We start from the raw sequence: 24,028 nt of genomic DNA on the forward strand, positions 1-24,028 counted from the left end.
ATTCAGACAATGTCCCAACAAACAAAACAAACACTATATTTATTTTCCTGTGCTTTACATACTGCTATTAAAATAAAAAGGCTCCAATCATCACACTTACTCCTCTTTATTCAGTATATTTACTCCTTTTGTTATAATGTTTGTACTAAAATAAAAAGGATTAATACGCCAGATATTTAAAAAAGAAAAATCGTCAATGAAGTTCAAGTGTTTTGGTCATCTATGTACAGTGATTCTCAAAGTGGGGTCTGGGGACCCTCCATGGTGTCTTTTAAGGGGTTCCAGGGGGTCCACCGGCAAAATGAGTTCATGTAACCTCACGATGACTTTAAAGCTATTTTATACTTTATGATTATTTAGCTATTTTTGGAGAAATATAACCATTAAACAATAAAATAAATTAACAACACAAATCTTGGCCCCAACACAAATCTTGGCCCCGGGTTGGCCACCTCCCCCGGCACAAAATCCTCTCAGATTGGGAGGGTCCGCAGCCAAATTCTTATCGTTTCTGGGGTCCTTCACATGACAATGTTTTGAGAAGCACTTATCCACCTATGATCCTCCCGGGGCGGAGGTTTTATTAAATCAGAACACCACTTCTAAACCGCAAAGGTCTCTAGTTAGGATCTTCTACCCTCCGGAACACGGCGAGGAAGTTCTTCCCGCCGTTCCTCTGCACCTTCTTGCCCTCCTCCGTGCAGGTACCCAGACGACTGACGATGACGTCTCCGACCTGTCAGAAACAACCAGCACGCGTCGAAATGATTCACTTCCACTAGCATTATAAACCCATTCAGAACGGGTACACTATATTGTGTATCATTATTTTCTGCTTTAACTATTGAAAAATAGCAGATATACAAGCTCACAGCCGCGCTGTGAGCTTGTAGATCTGCTATTTTTGAAAAATCGTGATGTTTCTATGTCAGCAATCTGGCTATAGCCATCGTCAAAGAAAAGGTCCTTTTCACTTAAATGAGCTCAGTTAGTCTGTTCTCGAGAGACTACTATGTCAGTGGTTCTCAAACCTTTTCATTTGAAGGACCCCCAAAAGGCCACGGACCCCCATCTCAAAATATTTAGTTCCAGGGACCACCCAGAAGCAAAAGTTTAGTTACAAACGTTCGCTTTGAAAATACATATATTCAAAGATTTGCACACATTTTCACAACTTTTTCAAAAATAGCAGATCTACAAGCTCGCAGCGCCTGCTATTTTTCACTGGTTAAAGCATTCAATAATTCTAGGCCTAAATGGGTTAAGCATGTTCATGATGGACTGGATTACCAAAACGGACACACGTACTGTACATTCCCCCAGATGTTCTGAATTCAGAGCATATGGTCTGGTTTATAGAGAAGACTGTTCGTGTCAAATATTTGGTAAAGGTTATTTTGATTGCAATTCGTACAATGCTCAAGTGAATTATCAACGTGTCTAACCAGGTGCACTTGTTTGAGGAGGTATTAAAGGAGGCGTTCTGACCAAAACATGACCCTGCCTGAATGTGCATTTTTTCATAAACCTTCCAACCTTGTTTGGTGGATTTCCCTCATTGCTGCCCCTGTTCTGAGATCTGCCGACCTCTCCCCACAGCTAAAACGGGCTCTTCGTCATCTCCCAAATTTCGGACGCTCCAAAGTTATAATTTTTTTAATGAATCGTCTATTTACGGTTCCAATAGAGGCACAGGCTCGCTGTTATCCAGTACTAGTAATCCATTGCGAACAGGGCAGTGGAGACTCACTTCTTCCAAGCATAGGAGCCCAGCCGGCCCGGATGTCTCGCGAGAAGGCGAGAATCTCGCCTGGGCTAGGAAGCCGTCTCTGGCCCGTTCTCATGTGTTTACTGCTGCTGATGTACTAACAGCGAGTCTGTGCCTCTATTGAACCGTAAATAGACGATACATTAAAAAACTAAACAACTTTGGAGCGGCCGAAATAAGCGCTTTTGGGAGATGACGAATAGCCCGTTTTAGCTGTGGGGAGTGGTTGGCAGATCTCAGAACAGGGTCAGCAATGAGGGAAATCCACCAAACCAGGCATATTTTGGTCTGAACGCCTCCTTTAAGTGTAAGTCAAAGTAGTATAAGTCCCTCAAAAACAATGCAGAGGCATTTCAGCTTCATACAGAACTTTCCCCTTTCCTCTGATTTAGTTTTCTCAGCAAAAAGCACCTTGATCTAATTTTTCCATCAGCCTATGAAGATAGATAGATAGATAGATAGATACCTTTATTATCCCAAATCTCTTGCAACAACAGACCTGAGAATGAGATAATAAAACCTTGTGGTTCTTATCATACCAGTTGTTCGTCTGGAACTCGTGTGAACAGTGGATGTTCAGTGAAGTGCTTCACTATCCAGATGTGGACCTCCTCCACATCTGTGTTGGTGTACACCAAGCCCTGCAACCAATCAGAACACACCAGTTAAGAATTGGACCCCAAAAAATGTAGTTGGCATGATAGCAATCGCGAAATTGCATGTTTAACCCCCATAGCAACCCCATCTTTCACACATGGCAGCCATGTTTGTTTACATTTTAAGAAAAGGATGCTAGTTCATGAATGCCTGAACGGATTTCCATTCGGATTTTTTTGTTTGAAAGCTGTGAGCAATGTGCACACACGTGGTGCATGATCTAGGCATGGACATGACATGATCAGTGCACTATGAATTACATGGAAGTATATGGAGACGGAGGCATCTGGGACTTCGAAGGTATTTTCAAAAGGCGGGGTATAAGATCTTCATTGAAAATAGCAGATCTACAAGCTTAGGTTTAAACAAGATTTAGGACGCAAGCCCTAAGCATCTATACTTTAGACTTGGCAATTCTGACTCCCACTACAGATGGCAAAGAAAAAATGTGTGTGTGTGCGTGTGTGTGTGTGTGTGTGTGTGTGCGCGCGTGCGTATATACACACATGCACGCACACAGAGTATATAAAATCCTCCTCAATCAAGTTTGACTGAAATTGCTCAAATTACTTGGGCAGTGTTCCCCCAAAGAAAAAAAAAAAGAAAGAAAGTAAAAAAAGAAAAAAAAGAAAAAAAAAGTATAAATAACCCAGAGCCGACACAGAGGCTAATCACCTGCGTGTCACTGCTGTTTGCTTTGGAGTGCAGACAAGATAGCCTTACAAGAATATGGATTTCTTGGAAAATTCAACAATGGCACAGACTTCCACTTCACTGCGTGTTAAAGTTGACCCTTCCCACTGAGGATAGGATGACCAGTGCTTCTCAAACTGTGGGTCAGGACCCCCAGGGGGGCCCCAAATGAGTTTGGGGAGTCCCCCAGACGATTAGCTTCTAATGTCTCAGCTCTCACAATTCTAAATGCTTACTAGGGTGTGGTGGGGGGCCTGAAAAGGTTGCTGCGTATGATAAGCAGAGCTTGTATATCTGCTATTTCTGAATAGCAAAAGTGTAAAATAATATGGTTAATGTGGTTAACCCATTAAGAACTGGAATTATTTTATACTTTAGCTTTCGAAATATTGCAGATATACAAGCTCGCAGCACAGAACTATTTTTGAAAAGTCGTGGAAATCTGTGCAAATCTTTGAATATATATTTTTAAAGCAAACATTTTTTATTTTGCTTCTGGGGGGTCCCTGGAACTAAATATTCTGAGATGGGGGTCCGTGGTCAAATACATATCATGTTGGGGGTCCTTGGCATGAATAAGTTTGAGCACCACAATCATAGAAACATGGGTTTTTCAGAAACCTGTTAGGACTTAGGAGACATTTATAGAATCGGTCATTATATTCAAAGACTTGCACACTAGATACAGATATCTCCATATATGGGCATAAATGGACACAGGTTAGGGTTAGGGTTAGGGTTAGATGGGCCATCTGGCCAGTGATATAGATGACATCAGGGATCTTCATATTTGGGCATAAAACGGATTCTGGGGAATACCCATATATGGACTTTTACATAGGTGATGTCACCTGTGATATCACCTGTGATGTCACAGTGATGTGTCAAGGGAACCAACCCATAGACTGTAAAAATGTGTACACAGACGGCTTCACGTCTACTACACGCTAGTCTCGCATAGCCAGACAACTATTCCACAATCTCTGAATGCTATATAGAGTCTGGAACAGCAGCTCCCGAACGGTGAGTAATGGAAACGGGCATTACCGTGTAATTTCTGCTAAGCAGCAAGCTAAACATGTTTATATGATTTTTATTTATATAATGATAAACGTGTGCGATGTGAGACGGAAACGGAAGTGACGAGGAGGCTTCACTTCCGCTTTATCTCGCACTCATCGTTTCTATTCCGGTTTGCCAGACTGTAAGCTGGGAGCATTTTGCAAATCGCGGAGGCAACAGTCTGGCCTTGCGAGACTAACTACACGCAGACAAGCTGTGACATTTCTCATGGTAAACTGTGACCTTCGGTCACAATTAAGAGTTAAGAGCTACAATCTATTTAGCTTTGTTTCGCTGGCGGATGTAAACAGATCTTCACTGCATGACGTAACTTCCCTTAACCGCAGCACTTCCGCCACTTCAGTTATGCAGCCCACAGCGGACATTGTGTCCAGGGTGGGAGGGCCCCGAGTGTCCCGCTCCATCATCAAAGTTGCTGTACTCACCCCTATCCTCAGAGTGTAGGCGTACTCTGCCAACAGTGTTGGACTGATGATCCTCCACTTGTGCTTTGTCTTCTTAAAGTGAGGGTCCGGGAACAGGAAGAACATCTTACTGAGCTGAAACACACACAGGAAGTACATCTTACTGAGCTGAAACACACACACACACACACACACACACACACACACACACACACACACACACACACACACACACACACACACACACACACACACACACACACACACACACACACACACACACACACACACACACACACACACACACACACACACACACACACACAGAGAGGAAGTACATCTTACGGAGCTGCCTGAAACACAGACAAACACAGCAAAAAAAAAGGTAAAAATGATAAGGTGTAAAAACATGTCAGTTTCAACGTTATCTGACCTTGGGAGTAGAAAAAACAAACAAAACACATCTGTTCGCTCCTGTCAATAAATGTGTACGTTATTATATAAGGGAATCTTTAAGTTGCTGTCACCTTTGTCCACCATTTTCATCAGTGCTGGACAAAGTACTCAATCCGAGTGCTGGAGTAGCTGGGGGGGAACTGGTAAAGTTTGTGCACTTGGTGCAAAGTTTTTGATTTTTGGTATGGTGCTAGGTATGGGTATAAGGTTTTCAAAAACCATCGCAAACAAGTTGGGTTCGCCCCCTAGTGGTCTGTTTGCAATGAATCAAATATTAGATATGACAGTATATGGTTCAAACCCCAAATAATTGATGAATGTGCTGGTTGAACACCAATGGTATAATTCTGAGTTCTATTAAAACAGTAGCCAATAGCCAATTGTACAGTTTTAAAACATAGATAAACCTGCTGATGTAGGATAGCATTGCAGTTTCTGTCAGATCAATTGATTTATAGTTGATGCATCAATTTCAGGAAGTATAGGGCAAAAAAGGGCCGGCGGTTCGAATCCCGTCTGTCGCACATCCAAAACACCAAAGGTGACTAAATCGTACAGACATTAAACAGAAATGGCTACAGAATAGCTTTAAATAGCTGTATGTTTCTTTTCCTCTTTTTCCTCTCTCTTTCTCTCCTTTTCTCTCTCCCCTCAATCTTTCTCCCCCCCCCCCCTAGTTGGCACAGTGGCCCCCAGCTTGGTTATAGGACAGAATGACTTGCGCCTCCGTTTCTGTCGCATCCTATCTCCATGTCCAGCAAAGTCTGACCAACCCCACACCCTGCACTTCAAACCGGCACCGGCCGAACACCACTCAAGACCTGGAACAGGGTTGTGGTCACTGTCCCAGGTGGCACCCAGCCGACACAAGCCCAAAACGTGACACAAAAAAATTCACATCACAGAGATATTATGATGTCATGTGAAGCATGAAGATGTTCAAAAAGTTAAATTACACATCATGTAAGTCATGTGCACGCCCCCATATGCCCTAAAGGGAGAGGTCGCTTCTCGCCTTTAGGGAGTCTTACTGTTAATGAGATATTGTGATATCACGTGAAGCATTATCATCAACTAGAAATACTGTTCCTAAGAAATAGTGTGGGCTCGTATGTAACACCATGTATGGGCACAAAGATCTACCCTTTGGCTGCACCTCATTGGTTAAGGGCCCTGCCTTTGATAGATTACGTCATTTTGAGGAGAACTTGACAGATAGATTACGTCATTTTTAGGAGAACTTGACTGGTAGGTTTTGTCATCTTGAGGAGTACATGACTGATAGATAAATCAGCCCACAATTATGCAAAAGGTTAAATTCAACATCATGTAAGTCTATTGAATGTGGGAAAGATACTGGTAGCCTATAACCACCTAAACCTAACCTTAACCCTAACTCTAACCTCAGTAAAACTAACACTGGTGAATGCTAACCTGGTGAATCTTATCCTGTTCGGACCAACGGCAGTTCGAACCATAGGGCAGTCCCAGAAAATGTGTGCACATTTTTGAATATATGTATTTTTAAAGCAAACATCCTTGACATGAAAAGGTTTGAGCACCACTGACATAGAAACATGAGTTTTTCAAAAACCTTGGAAGGATTTAGAAGACACTTACGTATAGAATCGGGTCAAAATATTGAAAGATTCAAGATTTTTCAAAAATAGCAGATCTACAAGCTTTATATCTGCTATTTTTGAGCGGTGGTAAACCGCTCCATAGAGTGGCTGGACGTGTGTCTGTAGCCACTTTTTCCTCAGCGTTTTGCCATAGCAATGTGTGTGTGTGTAGCCTGTATTACATCACCAATTACATCCTAGACCTATATCCTAATCTGATGACGTTATGCAAGCACGACCACCGCTCACTTCACATTGGGTGTGATTTTTTAATAGATAAAGAATAAAATAATGCGTTCCCAGTCTTAATGGGTTAACTCCCACTATAAGGTTTTTTCCTTTTTTTCCCCTAAAAAAGGTACATGCGGAAATTTGGTCTGGTGATGTCATCAACGTGTCTAGGTGAGCTGCTGGTTACCCCGGAACTTGGAAGTAATAGACCTTTTGTCAGCCTTCTGATTGGTCCCTGAGACTCCCTGACTGGCCAACCAGAAAAAACATTCACTTTTTGCTATCGGGGGTGGAGTTTGTGCAGTGGAGAATGTTGCTTCAGCCTTTCAAAAACTGTCCGCAGTGCGGAGCACGGCAATCGCCTGGTACGGCCGCGGCAGTAGGGGGCGATCTCGCTCATCATAATGAATAAGCTTCAACAAACTAGTTCACATGGACCTTATCAATGGTCTAACTAGTTACGATTGGGTACATATATTTTAAATGGGCAGAATTACGTGTATGTGAGGAGAACAGATTATAGTTCTCCTCTTCCTACCCAAGATTCAATGCGCTTTCTATTGCTATTTCTATTCTCTCTCTGATCCAGAGGATTAAACTAATTAAAACATATATTTTCGGGGGGAAACTACTGTTTTGCTATGTAATTACTGTACCCTTTTCTTCCCTTTTTATTAATATCACGTAGATGTGTTTTTTTTGGTACTTTATATAGCTGTAATGAGGCTATGAACAAAAAAAAAATCCCATCCACTTCCACTATAAAAGAATCTGCAATAGTGATTCTGTCCCACTGGGATTAAACACATTAAAACATATATTTTCGGGGAAACCCCCTGTTTTGCAATGTAACTACAGTACCTTTGTCTTCCCTTTTTATTAATATCACCTAGATGTTTTTCCTTTGGTACTTTATATAGCTGTAATGAGGCTATGAAAACATAAAAAAATCCCATTCACTGCCACTATAAAAACAATCTGCCCAGGGAAAATGTCCCATCATAGTAACAGGGCAGAATGGGGCGGGATTTGCAAACTAGTCTATTGGTGACCCATAAACTAGCGTTGTTGCCGTTGAGATCTCTATTTTTCAACTTTTGAACACCCTTTACGTCTGTGTGTGGGCTTTACAAATATTAAACCAATGAAAAGTAGTAAAAAGACTAAACCTCCTACAGTAACTCCATTGGATCCTTAAACTGTCAGTCAAACCTCCCACTTTGAACTTAGTTTATTTTACCCCATTTGACTTCGTCATTCTAATCAAGGACTTCCAACTTGAGCGGTATTTGCCTGGGTAAAGTGATGATAATAATAATGACACATTCAAGTATCTGACAATGTATACAGTCACCGTACAAACTTTGACGAGGCAGTGTTGTGTTGTTCTTGAAAAAAATATTTAATTTCCTGAAAAGGATTTGACAAAATAATTATCTTATTCATAAATACATTATGCCGCAGTGCTGTAAGTAAATGTACTTTAGCTACTGTCCAGCATTGTTAAGTTTCATAATGTCTTAAAAGTCATCAGTATTTTGCAGCTCTCATTATATGCACTAGTCAGTTATTAAGACATCGTCTGGATCGTAAAAGTGGAATTTCCCTCCATATTTTTCCCCCTTCCCTAAAGTTCCCCATGGCACTGCTGTCTGACATGACGTATATTATATTATACTATATCACCTCTGACAGGAGGACAGAAACCTTGTATGTACTAAACTAAACCTTACAGGCTTCACTTAAGTATAGTTCGCTTGTTACCCTAAGTCGCTTTAAATTAGACATATCAACTTTGGTCAATCTAAACTGTACCCGTTTTAATTGACGTTGATAATTCATGCGATGGGATTCTCTCTTGATCGTGTTGTTTTATTCATTTACGCATTTCGCATTCTTATTTTCTTTTGCACATTGTTGTTGTTTTGTAAAATGTGTAAATTTGTTGTAATCTCGGCACCGCTGGGGGAAAAAAGGGCATCAGCCCTCAAGTGTGTTTCCGAGAATTAAATAAAGGTTGAAATGAAATGAAAAACCAGAAGAGAAAAAAAGAATTGAGTTCCAAATGGATCTAATTAGTAGTTATTGTTTAGTCACAACTACTCGTCATTACCAGGAGGTTTCCATGCAGCTAAATTAGTTAACATAGTGACAGCATTTTAACCACTTTAACTATATTTTATACTTTTGCTATTCCAAAAATAGTGAAAATGTGCACACACCTTTGAATATACTGTATATACACAGTATGGTTTTTTTTAGATCTTTTTTGGGCCCTTTCCTGCCTTTATGTATAGGGGATAGTGAAGATAGAAAACAGGAAACAGGGAGAGAGAGAGAGAAATGGGGAGAGACACGCAGCAAAGATCGTCGGGAGCGGGATTCAAACTCACGTCGGCTGCAGGCTGCACAGAGCCTATAAGTGGTATGCGCCTGGACCACTAGGCCAGAGGAGGCCCCCCCACAGCATGTATTTTTTTAAAGGCAAACATTTTTAACTCAAATCTTTGCTTCTGGAAGTCCCCAGCACAATTATTATTTATTTATTTTATTCCACGGCCAAATTCATATCAATGTTGTGGGGTCCTTGACTGAGAACCACTGAAGTTGATGTATTCACTGACAAAAAAAGAAATAAAAATCACACCCAATGTGAAGTGAGAGGTGGTCGTGCTTGCATAACATCTTCAGACTAGGATTTGAGTCTAGGATGTACAGGCTATGCTACACACACACGTTTTGCTATGGCAAAACGCTGAGGAATAAGGCTACAGACATACGACATATGACATAACTAGACAAACATGATGCTACTCACACACATTTTGCTATGGCAAAACGCTGAGGAAAAAGGCTACAGACATACGACATATGACATCACTAGACAAACATGATGCTACGCACACACATTTTACTATGGCAAAACGCTGAGGAAAAAGGCTACGGACACACGCACAGCCACTTATAGGAGCGGTTTGCACCGCTCAAAAAAAGAAAAAGAAGCAGATCTACAAGCTCAAAACGCTGCGTGAGACGGAGCTCTGGTCTGGAGCTTGTAGATCCGCTACTTCTGCTACTTTTATGTGACGCTGTAGTACGGCGTAGTCGTTAATTTATGATAAAAACACAAAAAAAGGTTTGTGTTTTGGAGATAAGAGGTTTGCTGGCCGACAGCAACGAGTGCGCTGCCAGAACAGCCGGCGGTCTCGACCGATATTAGTCTGGCAGCTAGTAAGGTTTTTATTAGTTTAAATAAATAATGTCATGTTAAGACAGAATAATAATATGGAGGATAATCACTGGGGACTTGCCAGAGCCTCAGGGGGGCTTTTGGTTTGGTTTCCACTCCATCAGGTGGGAAAATATACAAATTAAAAATGTCAACTTTAATTTGTGCTATTTTTAGGTTTAAAAAAAAAAAAGAGTACCTCGGAAGAAAAGAAAAAGGGACTTCTTGGAGGATTATACTGGCTATATTGGTTGTAATCTCGGCACTGCTGGAAAAAAAAGGTATCAGCCCTCAGTGTGTTTCCGAGAATTAAATAAAGGTTGAAATGAAATGAAAAAAACAGAAACAAAACACTGATGCGTTTATTTCATTTGAGTTTTAAAGACTGCTTGATGTCTCTTAGACATTTTTAAAAGAGGTGTGATGGATTTTATATGCGAATGGTCTATTGCAGCACTTAGAGGATTTTGAAGGCTTCCAAAATAATAATAAAAAACATTGATGGCCAGATTTACAGTATGTAAAAAAATAACCTTTATTAAGAAATTCAAACATAGATTTACCAGCTTGTACATCTGTTATTTTTAATTAGTCAACGTATGAATGGATAAAGTGCTTAAAATGATTGTCATCATGACCATGGCTGTATGAACACATTTTGCTGGGGACCCCCTGGTAACCCCTCTCAAGGACCCCCAGACCCCACTTTGAGAACTGCTGTTGAGTGACATAGACGACAGACCATAATCACGCAGCAAACGGAAAAAAACGCACACGGGCCTGTGTGCAAAGACCTTAACTCTAATGTATGCTAAGTATGTATGTACAGTGTTCAGATTCATTACTTTATTAACCATTGTGTAATACACATAGGAATTTGCTTTGGCATACTACATTTTCATAGCCTGGAGCCAGCCTGTTCGCTCCGTTCCACATTTTGTATTGTCTCCCCGCATAAAATGTGGAACGGAGCGAACAGGCTGGCTCCAGGCTAACATTTTTGCATTCAAATCATTTTTTCACATATAACATAAACAAAAACAAATAACAGACAAACACCAAACAACACCGACAGAACGCAACACGTAGTCACCACAGCAGCCATGGGCGGCGCTATCTGTGTGTGTGTGTGTGTCTGTGTGTGTGTGTGCGTGCGTGCGTGCGTGCGTGCGTGCGTGCGTGCGTGCGTGCGTGCATGTGCGTGCGTGCGTGCGTGCAATACTCCAGAAAATACAGGAAGGTATTTGAGGTAAAGTTATGATTTTATGTTTGCCTCATTTAACCCGGGCACTGTAAGCTCACAGTGTGTGAAGTCTAATGCACGTTTCAACAAGTCATACTTTCTTTTTTTTTTACGCATCAGAAGCTAATTGGAAAGGATAAATAAATACTGTAGTGCATGCATGGTCCTATTAACTCAGCTGATGTGTCTGGCATGTGTTCAATAACCCCCATTGTTGTTAACAAATCCTGGCTATATTAAGCAGCTCTTGGCTCATGTCTGACTCCAGAATGAATTAAAAGCCAGGAGTCAGTCTAGGATAAGCCATCCATTACTGAATGGTGGCATTCCACACTTTCTGGGCTCATTTGAATGTCTGGCTTATGTGTGTGCACTGCACACAGCCACACACCAGACCGTTTATAAATCGTACGTTTCAATATTTAGATATTGATAGAACCTGAGCTTCAATTAGTTATAAGCTGGTGTTAATCATCTTGGGGAAAGATCCTAAAATGCATCCCTCAAAATTTTACATTTAGGGCTGTCACGATTATGACATTTTACATGATTATTAATTGTCACTCAAATAATTGCGATTAACGATTGAATTGTGTTTTTGTCATTGACCAAGTACATTTCTGTTTGGCTTGTAGGTTTTGAAGTCGCATATGGCAGATATGACACATAACCTAAATATACAAAGAAATTACTGACATATTTGACAACTTTATACTTAAAAAAAGAACATTGATAGTGGAAATAGACGATCTACAAGCTCACAACCCGTCGCATCACAACGTGTTGTGAGCTTGTAGATCTGCTTTTTCCAATATTTTTTGAAAATGTTTGAAAATATATAAACCTTTTCCTTTTCATGGAAACGATTATATGACGAAATTATTGCGATTATGTCAAATAATTGCGATTAGACGATTACATGTTATAATAGTGACAGGCCTAGTTACATTTCGATTGTTTGCTTTGGTCAGCGTTCCTTGTGGTTCGTGTCTGATCTGTGTCTGTGTGGAGTTCAATCTAATCCTTTAACATGAAGCACAAACAATTTACAACAGAGGCTTCCCACAGACAGTCAGGCACTAAGTTGTGTGAGAGTTGTGTGGGGGAGGCGGGGGGCAGAGACAGCACAATGCATTGCGGATGGAAGTCTGGTGGTTTGAAGTCTAGTGAGAGTCCTGTGGTTGCACAGAGCACCATCCAACAAGCACACAACACGCACTAGACTTCAAACCACTAGACTTCCATCCGGAATGCATTGTGCTGTCTCTGCCCCCCGCCTCCCCCACACAACTCTCACACAACTTAGTGCGTTCCAGTGTGAGTGCAGCCTTAGGCATTCAGCAGACTCTCTTAAACCCATTTAGGTAGCATTATTGAATGGTTTAACCAGTGAAAATAGCAGATATACAAGCTCACAGCGCGGCACCGAGTGCCGCGCTGCAAGCTTGTAGATCTGCTATTTTTGAAAAAGTCGTGAAAATGTGTGCAAATCTTTGAATATATGTATTTTCAAAGCGAATGTTTGTAACTCAAATTTTGCTTCTGGGGGGTCCCTCGAACTAAATATTTTGAGATGGGGGTCCGTGGCCAAATACATATCATTTTGGGGGTCCTTCACATGAAAAGGTTTGAGAACCACTGACATAGCAGTCTCTCAAGAACAGACTAACTGAGCTCCATTTAAGTGAAAATGACCTTTTCTTTGAAGATGGCTGGCCAGATTGCTGACATAGAAACAGGTTTTTCAAAAAATCTTAGACACTTATAGAATCGGGTCAAAATTCTAATTTTCACGATTTTTCAAAAATAGCAGATCTACAAGCTCTTGTATATCTGCTATTTTTCAATAGTTAAAGCATAAAATAATAATACACAATAATGTGTACCCGTTCTAAATGGGTTAAACCAGGGTGGTTTACATAGCAAGTTAAACAAGCGGTCAAATGCATAGAGACAGTGTTTAGTGCCTCGGTAATCTAGGATCATAGGTAAACCAAGAACATATCATCAGTCTAAAGTCTCTAAACATTATAATGTAAAAAAACGATATACAAACAAAAGGTAGTTCCGACGAAGCAATCTGATTTGTTGAAATAGCCATCTACCCGTGGTGATATTGAGCAATATGGAACGGTCTCATCAAACAAAGAAATCAGCTGAGCTGGTTGTCTGTCCCAGCACTATGCAGGCGGGCAGCTATGCTTGCAGTTTTCATGTGAAGTTCAGGGTCATAGTAGCTAAATGTGGCATTCAAAATGTACACATTTCGATCTAATATCTTAAAGCTATACTGTGTTGCTCAACTAGTGGTCAGAGCTGTATAGCAAACCGCGGTCGCGTCCGCGTCTTTCGGACGTTTAGAGGGGTCCCTGGTTCCTGTGCGTTTAGTCATTCCGGAGAAACGGACTCCTTCACCCGAGTATATGTTATTGTTATGTTGAGGCAAGCTACTTCCTGAGAAGTCAGCAAGATGCACCTGTGATTGCCGGTAGTGTACCATGTGTTTATGATCCGCGATATGATTGGCCAACGTATACACAACGTATACAGATGATGCAGATGACGTCATTTTGCCGCGAAATTCTCCCCCCCTCACGGCTCATAGAAAACATATAAAGAGAAGGCTTTAGAAGCTAAAATTAACGGAGTGGGGGTTCTAAAACTTTAGCGATTTAACAGTTAGGACAATTTTAAGATTTGTTTTATAAAAAAAGTTACATGGTAAAACTTTAATTAGCAGCCAGCTCAAAATGCGCCGCTTTCTCACCGCATTTTTGAGCTAGTGGATCTGCTACTTTTGATTCTAACTCAGGGGTCTTCAACAGGGGGTCCGGGCCCCCAAGGGGTCCTCAGAGTTACTACAGGGAGTCCTCCAAATCTTTGTGTGATAGAAGCTTTTTTCCTCCATTTCTATATTAACCACTTGAACCCTTGCGTCCATATTTTCATTTGAGAACTTTAGCCAAAAATAGCAGATCTACAAGCTTGCAGATCGGCTATTTTTTGCAAAGAGCTTTGGTTGTAGAGGGGGAAAAGAGCAGACTAAGTACAGAGTGAAAGGTCAAGTTCATTAATTATTGACGGTTCAAGTGGTTAAATATCTGAAAACACAAATGTACATGAACCCAAAATACACTGATGATTGTGCTGTCAAACGATGAAACTTCATCTCTCTCTCGACTAAGGGGTCCTTGGCCTGAAAACGTTCCCTGCTCATTCTCATTCGATTCACACAAAGAAACACGCAAAGTTCAAATATGGAGATAAGAGGTTTCTGCCCGACAGACTGCTGAAGACATAAAGAGGAACAGTTACAGTCCATCCTCCTCATGTGTTCCAGGACATGTCAGATAATAACTGCTGATGAAAGGTGAACATCTCTGCCAGACAGAGTCACATACACACAGTCAGGGGCGTCACAAGGAGGGGAAAAGTGGGACTGAGTTACTAGGGCCCAAGGTGGAGGGGCCTGGAATTATTTTATACTTTAGCTATTGAAAGATAGCAGATATACAAGCTCACAGCGCCACGCTGCGAGCTTGTAGATCTGCTATTTTTGAAAAGTCGTGAAAATGTGTGCAAGTCTTTGAATATATGTATTTTTTAAGTGAACATTTTTAACTAAAATCTTGCATCTGGGGGGTCCCTGGAACTGAATATTTTGAAATGGGTGGTCCGTGGCCAAATAAATATCATTTTGTGGTTCTTCACATGAAAAGGTTTGAGCACCACTGACATAGGAACGTAGGTTTTCAAAAAACCTTAAGAAGGAATTGAAATATTAAAATACCGTATTCAAATGTTCACGATTTTTCTAAAATAGCAGATCTACAAGCTCGCAGCGCGGCTGTGAGCTTGTATATCTGCTATTTTTCAATAGCTAAAGCAAAGAATAATGTGTAATAATGCATTCCCTCCCCCTATGAGGAACATTCATGGGGGGCCCGCAGTGAATCCTTGTACCCAGGGCCCAGATGGTGCGACACCCCTGCACACAGTACATATATGCTGTGTCATCAGAAATGGAGCCTGGCCAGTGGCCATCACGCTCCATAAACCAACAACATATTAAGGCCGATAACGATAACTGGCCTTCATTCCAGTCGTAACGCTTTCAACTTTAAAGCAGACAATGTGCCTTTGAATTAAAACCGCACTAGCTGCCTCCATACATCACTTTTAACATCTTTTCCCAATTCCCCCCCACATATTTTCCACAGAGGAGCTCCAGTCCAAGGCTTTATTACTACCTGATAACATCACAAGGAGAAAAAAAAAGTCTTAGTTCTCATGTCTGAGAAAACGTTGATGGAGCGTCGTCCCCACTCTCCAGGCCAAGGAGCACATCGTTGTTGTCGGGGTGGAAACCTTGTATGTCCCAAAACGTTAGTTTTGTATTTTATCATTTTAAAAATGATTTAAACAAGACTGCGCCTCTAACGAGGAGCAAACATGCGCCTTATATCAAGTCATCTTTTCTGTACGTTTTCTTGTAAATCCTTTAACATATGTGATTGACGTAATCTTTTCATCTCTTCTTTAACATGTTTGTCCACTTTAAACTTGTTTGGGTCAAAGTCAATTACGTGTAATCCAGTTAGACTTCTTACTCTACTAAAAGCAACATAGGCTTGTCCGGCATTAAAGCGTGAGTCTTTCATAGATACTACAATGCGGTTTACAGTTAGACCTTGTACTTTATGAATTGTGAGAGAGGATGACACGGGAGTGGATTTTCAGTCCTGTCCCGTCCCACTCCCGCAGAAAAAATCCTGTCCCATCCCAATCCTGGGCCAGAGTAAAAAAATAAATCCCGTCCTGTCCCACTCCTGTACAATGTCTCCTGGTCCCATCCCGCTCCTGGTCAAAATCACTCCTGTTCACATCCCGCTCCCGAAAAAAAAAATTAATAATAATAAAATCGTGCAGATGTTTTTCTATTTTGATCCATATTATATTTGATATCATGTTTATTATTATATAACGTATAATTTTATAATGTTCGCAGTTCAAAGACCTCACTTTCCTGTGCAATTTATTTCTGCGATTTGATGAACTGGTCTGGGATGATTCCCGCTCCTGCCCACTCCTGTTGATTTTCATTCCTGTCCCGTCCCGATCCTGGCATTAATACAAATTTGACTCCTGTCCTGCGGGAATCCCACGGGACACACGGGACCTACGGGAATTCCTGTCAAATGTCATCCTCTATTGTGAGTGCCCATGTTAATGGACATTGGGTCCTTCTTGAAGACCCTGCTTTATTTCTTCCATGGTAAATGATAGATTGATATTTATAAATTGGGATAGCTTCTGGAAAAGTTGTCTTATAGCTGCTGTTAGATTTTGCACTAAGTCCTAAATGCATATCTTCAAATTTTACCAGTATTGCAAAAACCTTCTGAGTTTCGTCGTGGAAATCAATATGTTGAACCAAAAACCTTCTGAGTTTCGTCGTGGAAATCAATATGTTGAACCAAACCTCTAGATTTCTGTAATTATCATTTCCGTTATCTTTCTGGTCTTCATTCGGTCTGACTGTCAACTTCTTTAGGAGATACAAATAATTTGAAATGAAATGTAAAAGGCAACATTAAAATGATGTTGTTCTGAAGGCAGTTACTCAATGCTGTTCAAAGGGTAGGTTAAATGATATACAAAGAGCACTGCTAAAATGATGCTCTGAGGGCCCTTTTGTCAATGCTGCTTTGAGGGCAACTTACAGTAAATTAAATGCAAAGACCAATAATATTTTCTTGACTTCCTATTTACAAAACTATTACAATTACGTTTCCATCTCACAGACATGAGGTCTATTATACCGTATCAGTGTTTCTCCATTATATCAGACATTTTCATGTCAAGGACCTCCACACTGATATGTATTTTGCAGGGGACCCCCATATGTACATATTTTTGTCAGGGACCCACAGAAGCAACGGTTTGAGTAAAAATGTTTGCTTTACACACACACACACACACACACACACACACACACACACACACACACACACACACACACACACACACACACACACACACACACACACACACACACACACACACACACACACACACACACACACACACACACACACACACACACACAGAAACAGACCAGATACGTTTCTCCTGCGTTTGTCCCACTCTCCATCTTGTGCTTTCTATTTGACCAGAGGGTCATTTCATCATCATCCTAGTTCAGTGTGAGCTTTGGACACTGGCCAGTGTCTGACCGGTGAGGTGAACAGTGAGCTCTGCTATAGGGCTGTCACGATTACAAATTTAAGTTGACGATTAATTGTCACTCAAATAATTGCGATTAACGATTTAATTGAGTTTTTGTTGTTTTTGTCAATTACATTTCTGTAATTCGACTGATTATCCTTTGTGGGATGATAATCAATCAATCCATCCATCAATCAATAATCGGTCCTCCCACACAAATACTTTCTGATATAAACAATAAGGCCATCACACGCTTGCCACTTTCAACAACAAAAGACACTGATAATCCCCTGTATCGCTACTTCCACCTCATGCCATCTGGGTGAAGATACAGAACCTTGAAGTGGGAAAAGGTATGGTTTTAGCAGGAGTTTTGTCCCTGTTACAGTAGGTGTTGTTTTTGTTGTTGTTTTCTAAACAGACTTGTGAAGACAAATATCCCTTCGGGGAAAATAAAACGTATTATTACAGTCGTGAGTGTAATGCGAGGCGTTGTGAGCATGTAGATCGGGTATTTTCACAATTTCTGACTCTAATATTTGACAATTTGGCCAATGTTTAAATTGTCATTTCAGAGGTATTAACTCATTTAATGCCACCCTTTCACCACTAGAGGGGGCCCAGTGTGCCACAGACAATCCCATAGAGATATGCTGGTATATGCAGAAGCCCTGCAGCCATGACTTGCCTAAACACTTTCCTTTGTGCATGTACAGGAAGAGGATGAAGTTAGCTTGAAGTTAGCTATTGGCTACCAAGCATTTTAAAAGCCTTATTTTCGTCAACTTAGCCATGATTAAACCTTGCACACCTCATGCATGGGAAAAAAACAGAGAAGAATGAGCTCTAAAAAATCCAATGCAATCCTGGATTGCATTGTTGTGGGTTTGTGCAGTTTGTTCACAGCTTTCAAACAAAAAAATCCGATTGGAAATCCGTTCAGGCATTCTTGAGATAATAGCCATTATGTTTTACACTGTTGTGAGCTTGGAGGTCTGCTACCTGAGTTGTATGGGGGTTGTATGGGGGTTAAACATGCAAAATCGCGATTGAAATCATGTTCACTAGTTTTGATGGGGTCCAAAAAAAAAAAATTCAAAAAAAATTTTTACATTTTTTTTTTTTTTTTTTTTTTGAATCACGTGTATATACGTGATTGGCACTGTGGGATGCGCTAATATATCACGTGTATACACGTGATTGGCACAGAATGAGTTAAAAAGTGCTTAAATTGTCACTTTAGAAATGTGCTATACACTTAAACATCATGTTGGTTTGATTACTGTTGAGTGAGAAAGCAATGTTGTACATTAAGTTAATCACCTGGGAAACCCCCAAAATAAATGTAATAATTTAAGGGGACCCCCCTGGGGGTCCCAACCCACAGGTTGAGAACCACTGCCTTAGAGAAGAAGTTGGGCAAGTACTTCATGAACAAAGTACCTACCTAGTACCTACCTACCTAAACCTACCTGCCTACCTAAACCAACCAACCAACCTACCTAACTACCTACCACCTACACCTACCTACCTACCTACCTACCAACCTGAACCCACCTAGCTACTGCGGTGAGAGTGAAAGCCTACCTGTCCCTTAGAGAAGAAGTTGGGCAGGTACTTCATGGCGTTGCTGCGGAGGCAGGCTATGTTCTGGTAGGCCCCCGGCTGGGAGTTCCTCAGGGAGCGGATGCGGTCCTGGACATAATCTGACACCTTGACCCGGATCTCCAGACCCAACATCAGCTGCTCTGGGAACAGTGGAGACAGTTCCACTGTGACGCCACCAGGGGGGAGTAGACACGGTACACAAGAAAACATAACATACAATCAATTTACAATTTAGGCATTTGGCAGACGCTCTTAATCCAGAGTGATTTACAGTAAGCAAGATAAACATGAGGTAATACATCAAATGCACAGAAATAGTCATCTATGGCCATAGGTAAACCAATAACCTATCATCATCAGTCTCGGGTGCCAACATTAGCACAGGGGAGGGTAATCACTGGCACACTGGCAGAAGTTTGAGAGAGGATTTTTATTTTTAAATCAAATGTTGTTTTAAACGTGGTCAATTAATATAAGTCACCTAATTTGCAGCAAATTACATCCTGCACATAATTCTACATTCATTAAAATTCTGAACTTTGGGGAGGGAGACGGGGACCCAAGGAGATAGGTGGGTTATTTCTCTGATGATCGTTATAACAATGTCCTGACAATCAAAATATGTCCGGATTTTTTATGGGATGTCATTAAAATGTATGTTGATTGTTGACATGGCACACTGACTATCTAGGAAAATGAAAACACTGCACTTCATTTCAAAAAGGTTGCAGACCCCTGGTCTATACTATATATATTTCACACCAGAAATGTAGCTACTAGTACATAGAACTTAGCATGCTTTCTGGCCGTCTACAGCTGTAAAGTTGTTTACAGCTGCAAGGTTAACGAGTTGGGAGGGCACTTGACATCTCCGCGTCGGGTGAAACTAAAACTGACTGATGGCAGCCAGCTTATTTAATTTATAATTATAATAACAATAATAGGGAAAGTATAATTATTTAGTCAAAGGTTCGCGTCTTGATATGGGCCCCTGAAATCAGTGGTAGCGACTTCATGAAATCCATGGACGTGCCATTAGCTTCACCTACCTAAAAGCCCTCCGTATCCACGTCTACCTACCTAAAAGTCCTCCGTATCCACATCTACCTACCTAAAAGTCCTCCGTATCCACATCTACCTACCTAAAAGTCCTCCGTATCCACATCCGATGTCTGCGAACTCCACCTGAGCTGTTGGTGACCCTGGAGGTTTGTCCCGCTGCCGCTGGAAGACCTCTGGGTACAGACCTGACCAGTCCATGCTGTCTGGACTCACTGGACTGATGAAATAAAGAAATATTAGTTAGTAAAATTATCTTAATGTTCCATACTGTCTGGACTCACTGGACTGATGAAATTAAGAAATATTAGCAGGGTTCCCACACATCTTTACCAATTAATTTCCAAACCCTTTCCAAAGCTTTTCCAGAATATTTAACCCGATTTCCAGGACTATATAACAATAGTTCAGCTCAATAACGAGTCGCTTACTCCTATGACCAAAAGACAGGTAGTGTATGCCAGTGGTTCTCAACCTTTTCAGGCCGTGACCCCCGAAATAATTGTGTTTTAACTGGGGACCCCGGCACCCTGACAAGCACTAAGAGTAGAGGAATTTTGTATAACACGGTTTTATTGTGAAAATAGCCAATCTACATGCTCACAACGCCTCGCAACGCGAGGCGTTGTGAGCATGTAGATCTGCTATTTTCACAATTTCTGCCTCTAATATTTGACAATTTGGCCAATGTTTAATTTGTCATTAACAAAAAGTATTAACAAAATCAATAACCAATGCATAGCTATTTTTTCCAGGACCTTCCAGGACCCTTGATCAATTCCAAAACGTTTCCAGTACTGGAAAAATATAATTTCAAAATATTTCCAGGAATGTCATGACCGTGGGAACCCTGTAGTTAGTAAAATTATCTTACTTTTCCATGCTGTCTGGACTCACTGGACTGAAGAAATGAATAAATAAATACTAGTTAATAACAATCTTTACTTTAGCTAGTAAATGATCTTCAAGTTACTGTCTGGGCACACTGGACCAATGAAATAAATGAATATTAGTTCAGTCCATATTGTCTGGACAGACTGTACTGAAGAAATAAATAAATATTAGTTAGTAAAATGATCTTAAAGTTCCATACTGTCAGGACTCACTGGACTGATGTCATAATAATGAAATATCAGTCTCTGGACACACTTCAGGGATTCACAGCAATAGTAGTTAACATCACCACCATTTTAAACATGATCCATTTGTATGCTGGTGGCTATTCAAAAATAGCAGATCTACAAGTTTGTACACCTGCTATTTTTGAAAATATTGAAAATGTTTTGACATGAAAAAAGTTTGAGTCCCACTGGTTTAAAAAGCAATAATATCATCATCAGTGTTCCTACTACTAGTCAACTACAGGGTATCAATAACATCATCCACTAGGCAACCATAGGGTATCAATAATCACTCACTAGTCAACCGGGCGCAGACCTCCATTCAGAAAAGAAAAAACCCACTTAACATCCCCATTCAGAAATACCCCCACTGAGGTTAGGGTTTTGATTGAGAATTGATTGAAGATTTTATTAGAAGTTTGCATAGGAAAAGGTACAGTTTCATGACGGTACAGTTCACTGGTACAAGGTCTACTAAAAGGAGATCCATGAAAAGAATAAAGCTTATTTCCACAGGAAACCATTTAAGTATCTCATATAACATTGAATGACAGACGAATAGAACACAGTACTATGCAGTAAAAAAAAAAAAATGATAGAACAAAAAAAGAAAAAAGTTAGGTTAGGGTTAAGGTTAGGTTTAGGTGACACCTCCATTTAGAAAAATGGAAGTCAATCTTCTGAATGGCAATGTTTCTGAATGGAGATCTCAGATGTGTGAATAACACCACTCACTAGTCAAACGTGTGGTCTGCCATGGGGTTAGAATGAGCTCTTTGTCTGTAGAAACGCTTCTGTGGCATCGATGTGCTAGTCGCCATCTTGTATCTTGTTGCGTTAAATGTATTAAATGTTATGTGTTGTAAAGATAAGTTAATAACAAGCAGCTCCACTTATTAAAGTTCCAAAAACGGTTAAACCACGTTGTAAACATCCAAGAAGGAACTACAGCCGGGTCGCATGTATATTACGTCAATCAACAACATGTGACGTTCCTGGGCCACTGGGTTGCCAGATTCTGCGGTGGTAAAGCGTAAAACAAGCACAGCAGCGACTATTCCAGCGTTGCCAGGTCTATTTATTATTTTTTTGGGCTTGTTTTTCTGTAAAGTGGTTTAATATTTAATTGCATATTTTTGTGGGTTGTTTGGGGGTTTGTTTCTAATGTTTAGTTACTTATTTTGGGCTTGCTTCCTAATGTTGTTTAAACCAGTGGTTCTCATTCATGGCAAAGGACCCCCAAATGAATTTGTATTTGTACGCAGAGTTGCAGACCCCCATCAAAAAAAGGATTTTGTGCCAGGGAAGCTCACACGCTGTGAGCTTGTACATCGTTTATTTTTTAAATGTATGTTTAGAAATTCTTGACTTCAACAATACAAATCTTATCAGGGGGACCCTAGCTGCCACAAACTCTTTTTAGATCGGGCTCCAGGCATGTGCACACATAGACATCAAAGCTTCAAAGGGGACTTGGGCCCCTGCTCTTCTATCCGTCTGTAAAAAGTGCCCTCTCCAGACCATGAATGCAGTTTTACTATGGTGAAAGAAATGCAAATGCCCCTTTTCCATGCCATACCTGAAGGCAGCATTCAAGAAAATTGCCTTGTTCAAACTATCTTGAACTTGAATGCAGCATCTTAACGTGGAAAGAATTGCCCTCTCTGTGTAGAAATCCATGCCGTAGCTACGCCAAATTCTGCAGTATTGACTTGATTATGCTTAGTTCAGTGTGGTAACAAGCACCGGAAAGTGCTTGTTGGCTTGTAGTGGAACGTTTCGGTCATGGGACCTTCCTCAGGCTTGGGGATCTTGATATGAAAGCATTTGAAAACCACTGCTTTCAATATGGAACAATACTAGACCAGTGGTACTCAACCGCCTCACAACGCCCCACACTGCGAGGTGTTGTGAGCTTGTACAATTTATAATTTACAATTTAGGTATTTAGCAGACGCTCTCAATCCAGAGAGCGATTTACAATAAGCATACATCAACATCAATAAAAGGTAATACGAATTACCTTGAATGCATAGAAATAGGACGGCGAGGAGTCTCGGACGAGTGGATCGTTGTCCTGGTATTTTTAGCGAAGGTTCTGTCAGCCTCCCTGTGTCAGCTGATCTGAGTGAACAGGTGGGGTTGTAGGGGTTGATCAGGTTTTGGAGGTATGGAGGTGCCATACCTTTGGCTACTTTGAAGGCCAGCATTTTGTACTCTGTGCGGGCAGCAACCGGGAACCAATGGAGGGAGCGGAGAAGAGGGGAGACGTGAGAATTTCGTCTGGTTGAAGACCAATCGTGCTGCGGAAATTTGGATCAGTTGGAGAGGATTAAGTGCACATGCCGGGAGGCCTGTGAGGAGAGCTGGCTGTCCAGGACCACACCAAGGTTCTTAACAGTTGGAACTGAAATCACCAGGGTGTCGTCTATGGAAATAGTGAGATCTTGCATGAGGCAGAATGCTAGAGGGTCATGTTCTACTTGCCCAAAGGTCATGCTCACTTGCCCAAAAAGTAAATCATCCATTAACCATTAATTCATTTAATAACCGTTCAATTTAACACTTATACTTTCTGGGGCTGTGCGATACAAATATGTCATACGGTACCTACTTTTATATGCCA

At 40.9% G+C, this 24,028-nt stretch overlaps 1 protein-coding gene across 2 annotated transcripts; it reads right to left on the minus strand.

Annotated features, from left to right (window-relative positions):
• Positions 1-97: 97 nt before the first annotated feature.
• On the minus strand, positions 98-22,342 carry mettl1 (methyltransferase 1, tRNA methylguanosine). Of its 2 annotated transcripts, XM_080728514.1 has the most exons (7): positions 22,138-22,342; positions 21,156-21,182; positions 20,365-20,501; positions 19,202-19,386; positions 4,627-4,740; positions 2,308-2,409; positions 98-736 (listed from the first exon to the last, which is right to left on the minus strand). In XM_080728514.1, exons 1-7 carry the CDS (start codon positions 22,221-22,223, stop codon positions 620-622), a joined length of 768 nt encoding a protein of 255 aa, XP_080584640.1. In that variant the 5' UTR covers positions 22,224-22,342; the 3' UTR covers positions 98-619. The 2 variants fall into 2 exon arrangements, with proteins under 2 accessions (XP_080584640.1, XP_080584641.1); XM_080728515.1 differs by lacking the exon at positions 21,156-21,182.
• Positions 22,343-24,028: the final 1,686 nt, after the last annotated feature.

Source organism: Nannobrachium achirus (genome assembly GCF_963921795.1).
Source record: "Nannobrachium achirus genome assembly, chromosome: 6".
Taxonomy (NCBI): domain Eukaryota; kingdom Metazoa; phylum Chordata; class Actinopteri; order Myctophiformes; family Myctophidae; genus Nannobrachium; species Nannobrachium achirus.

Excerpts from the sequence above, each read along its gene's own strand:
- mettl1 (XM_080728514.1), bottom strand. The coding sequence starts at position 22,223 with ATGGCGACTAGCACATCGATGCCACAGAAGCGTTTCTACAGACAAAGA. Across the intron at positions 4,741-19,201 it reads ACTTCTTCTCTAAGGGACAG|CTCAGTAAGATGTTCTTCCT; the intron begins GTAGGCTTTCAC and ends TGTGTGTTTCAG. Across the intron at positions 737-2,307 it reads GAGTTCCAGACGAACAACTG|GTCGGAGACGTCATCGTCAG; the intron begins GTATGATAAGAA and ends TGTTTCTGACAG.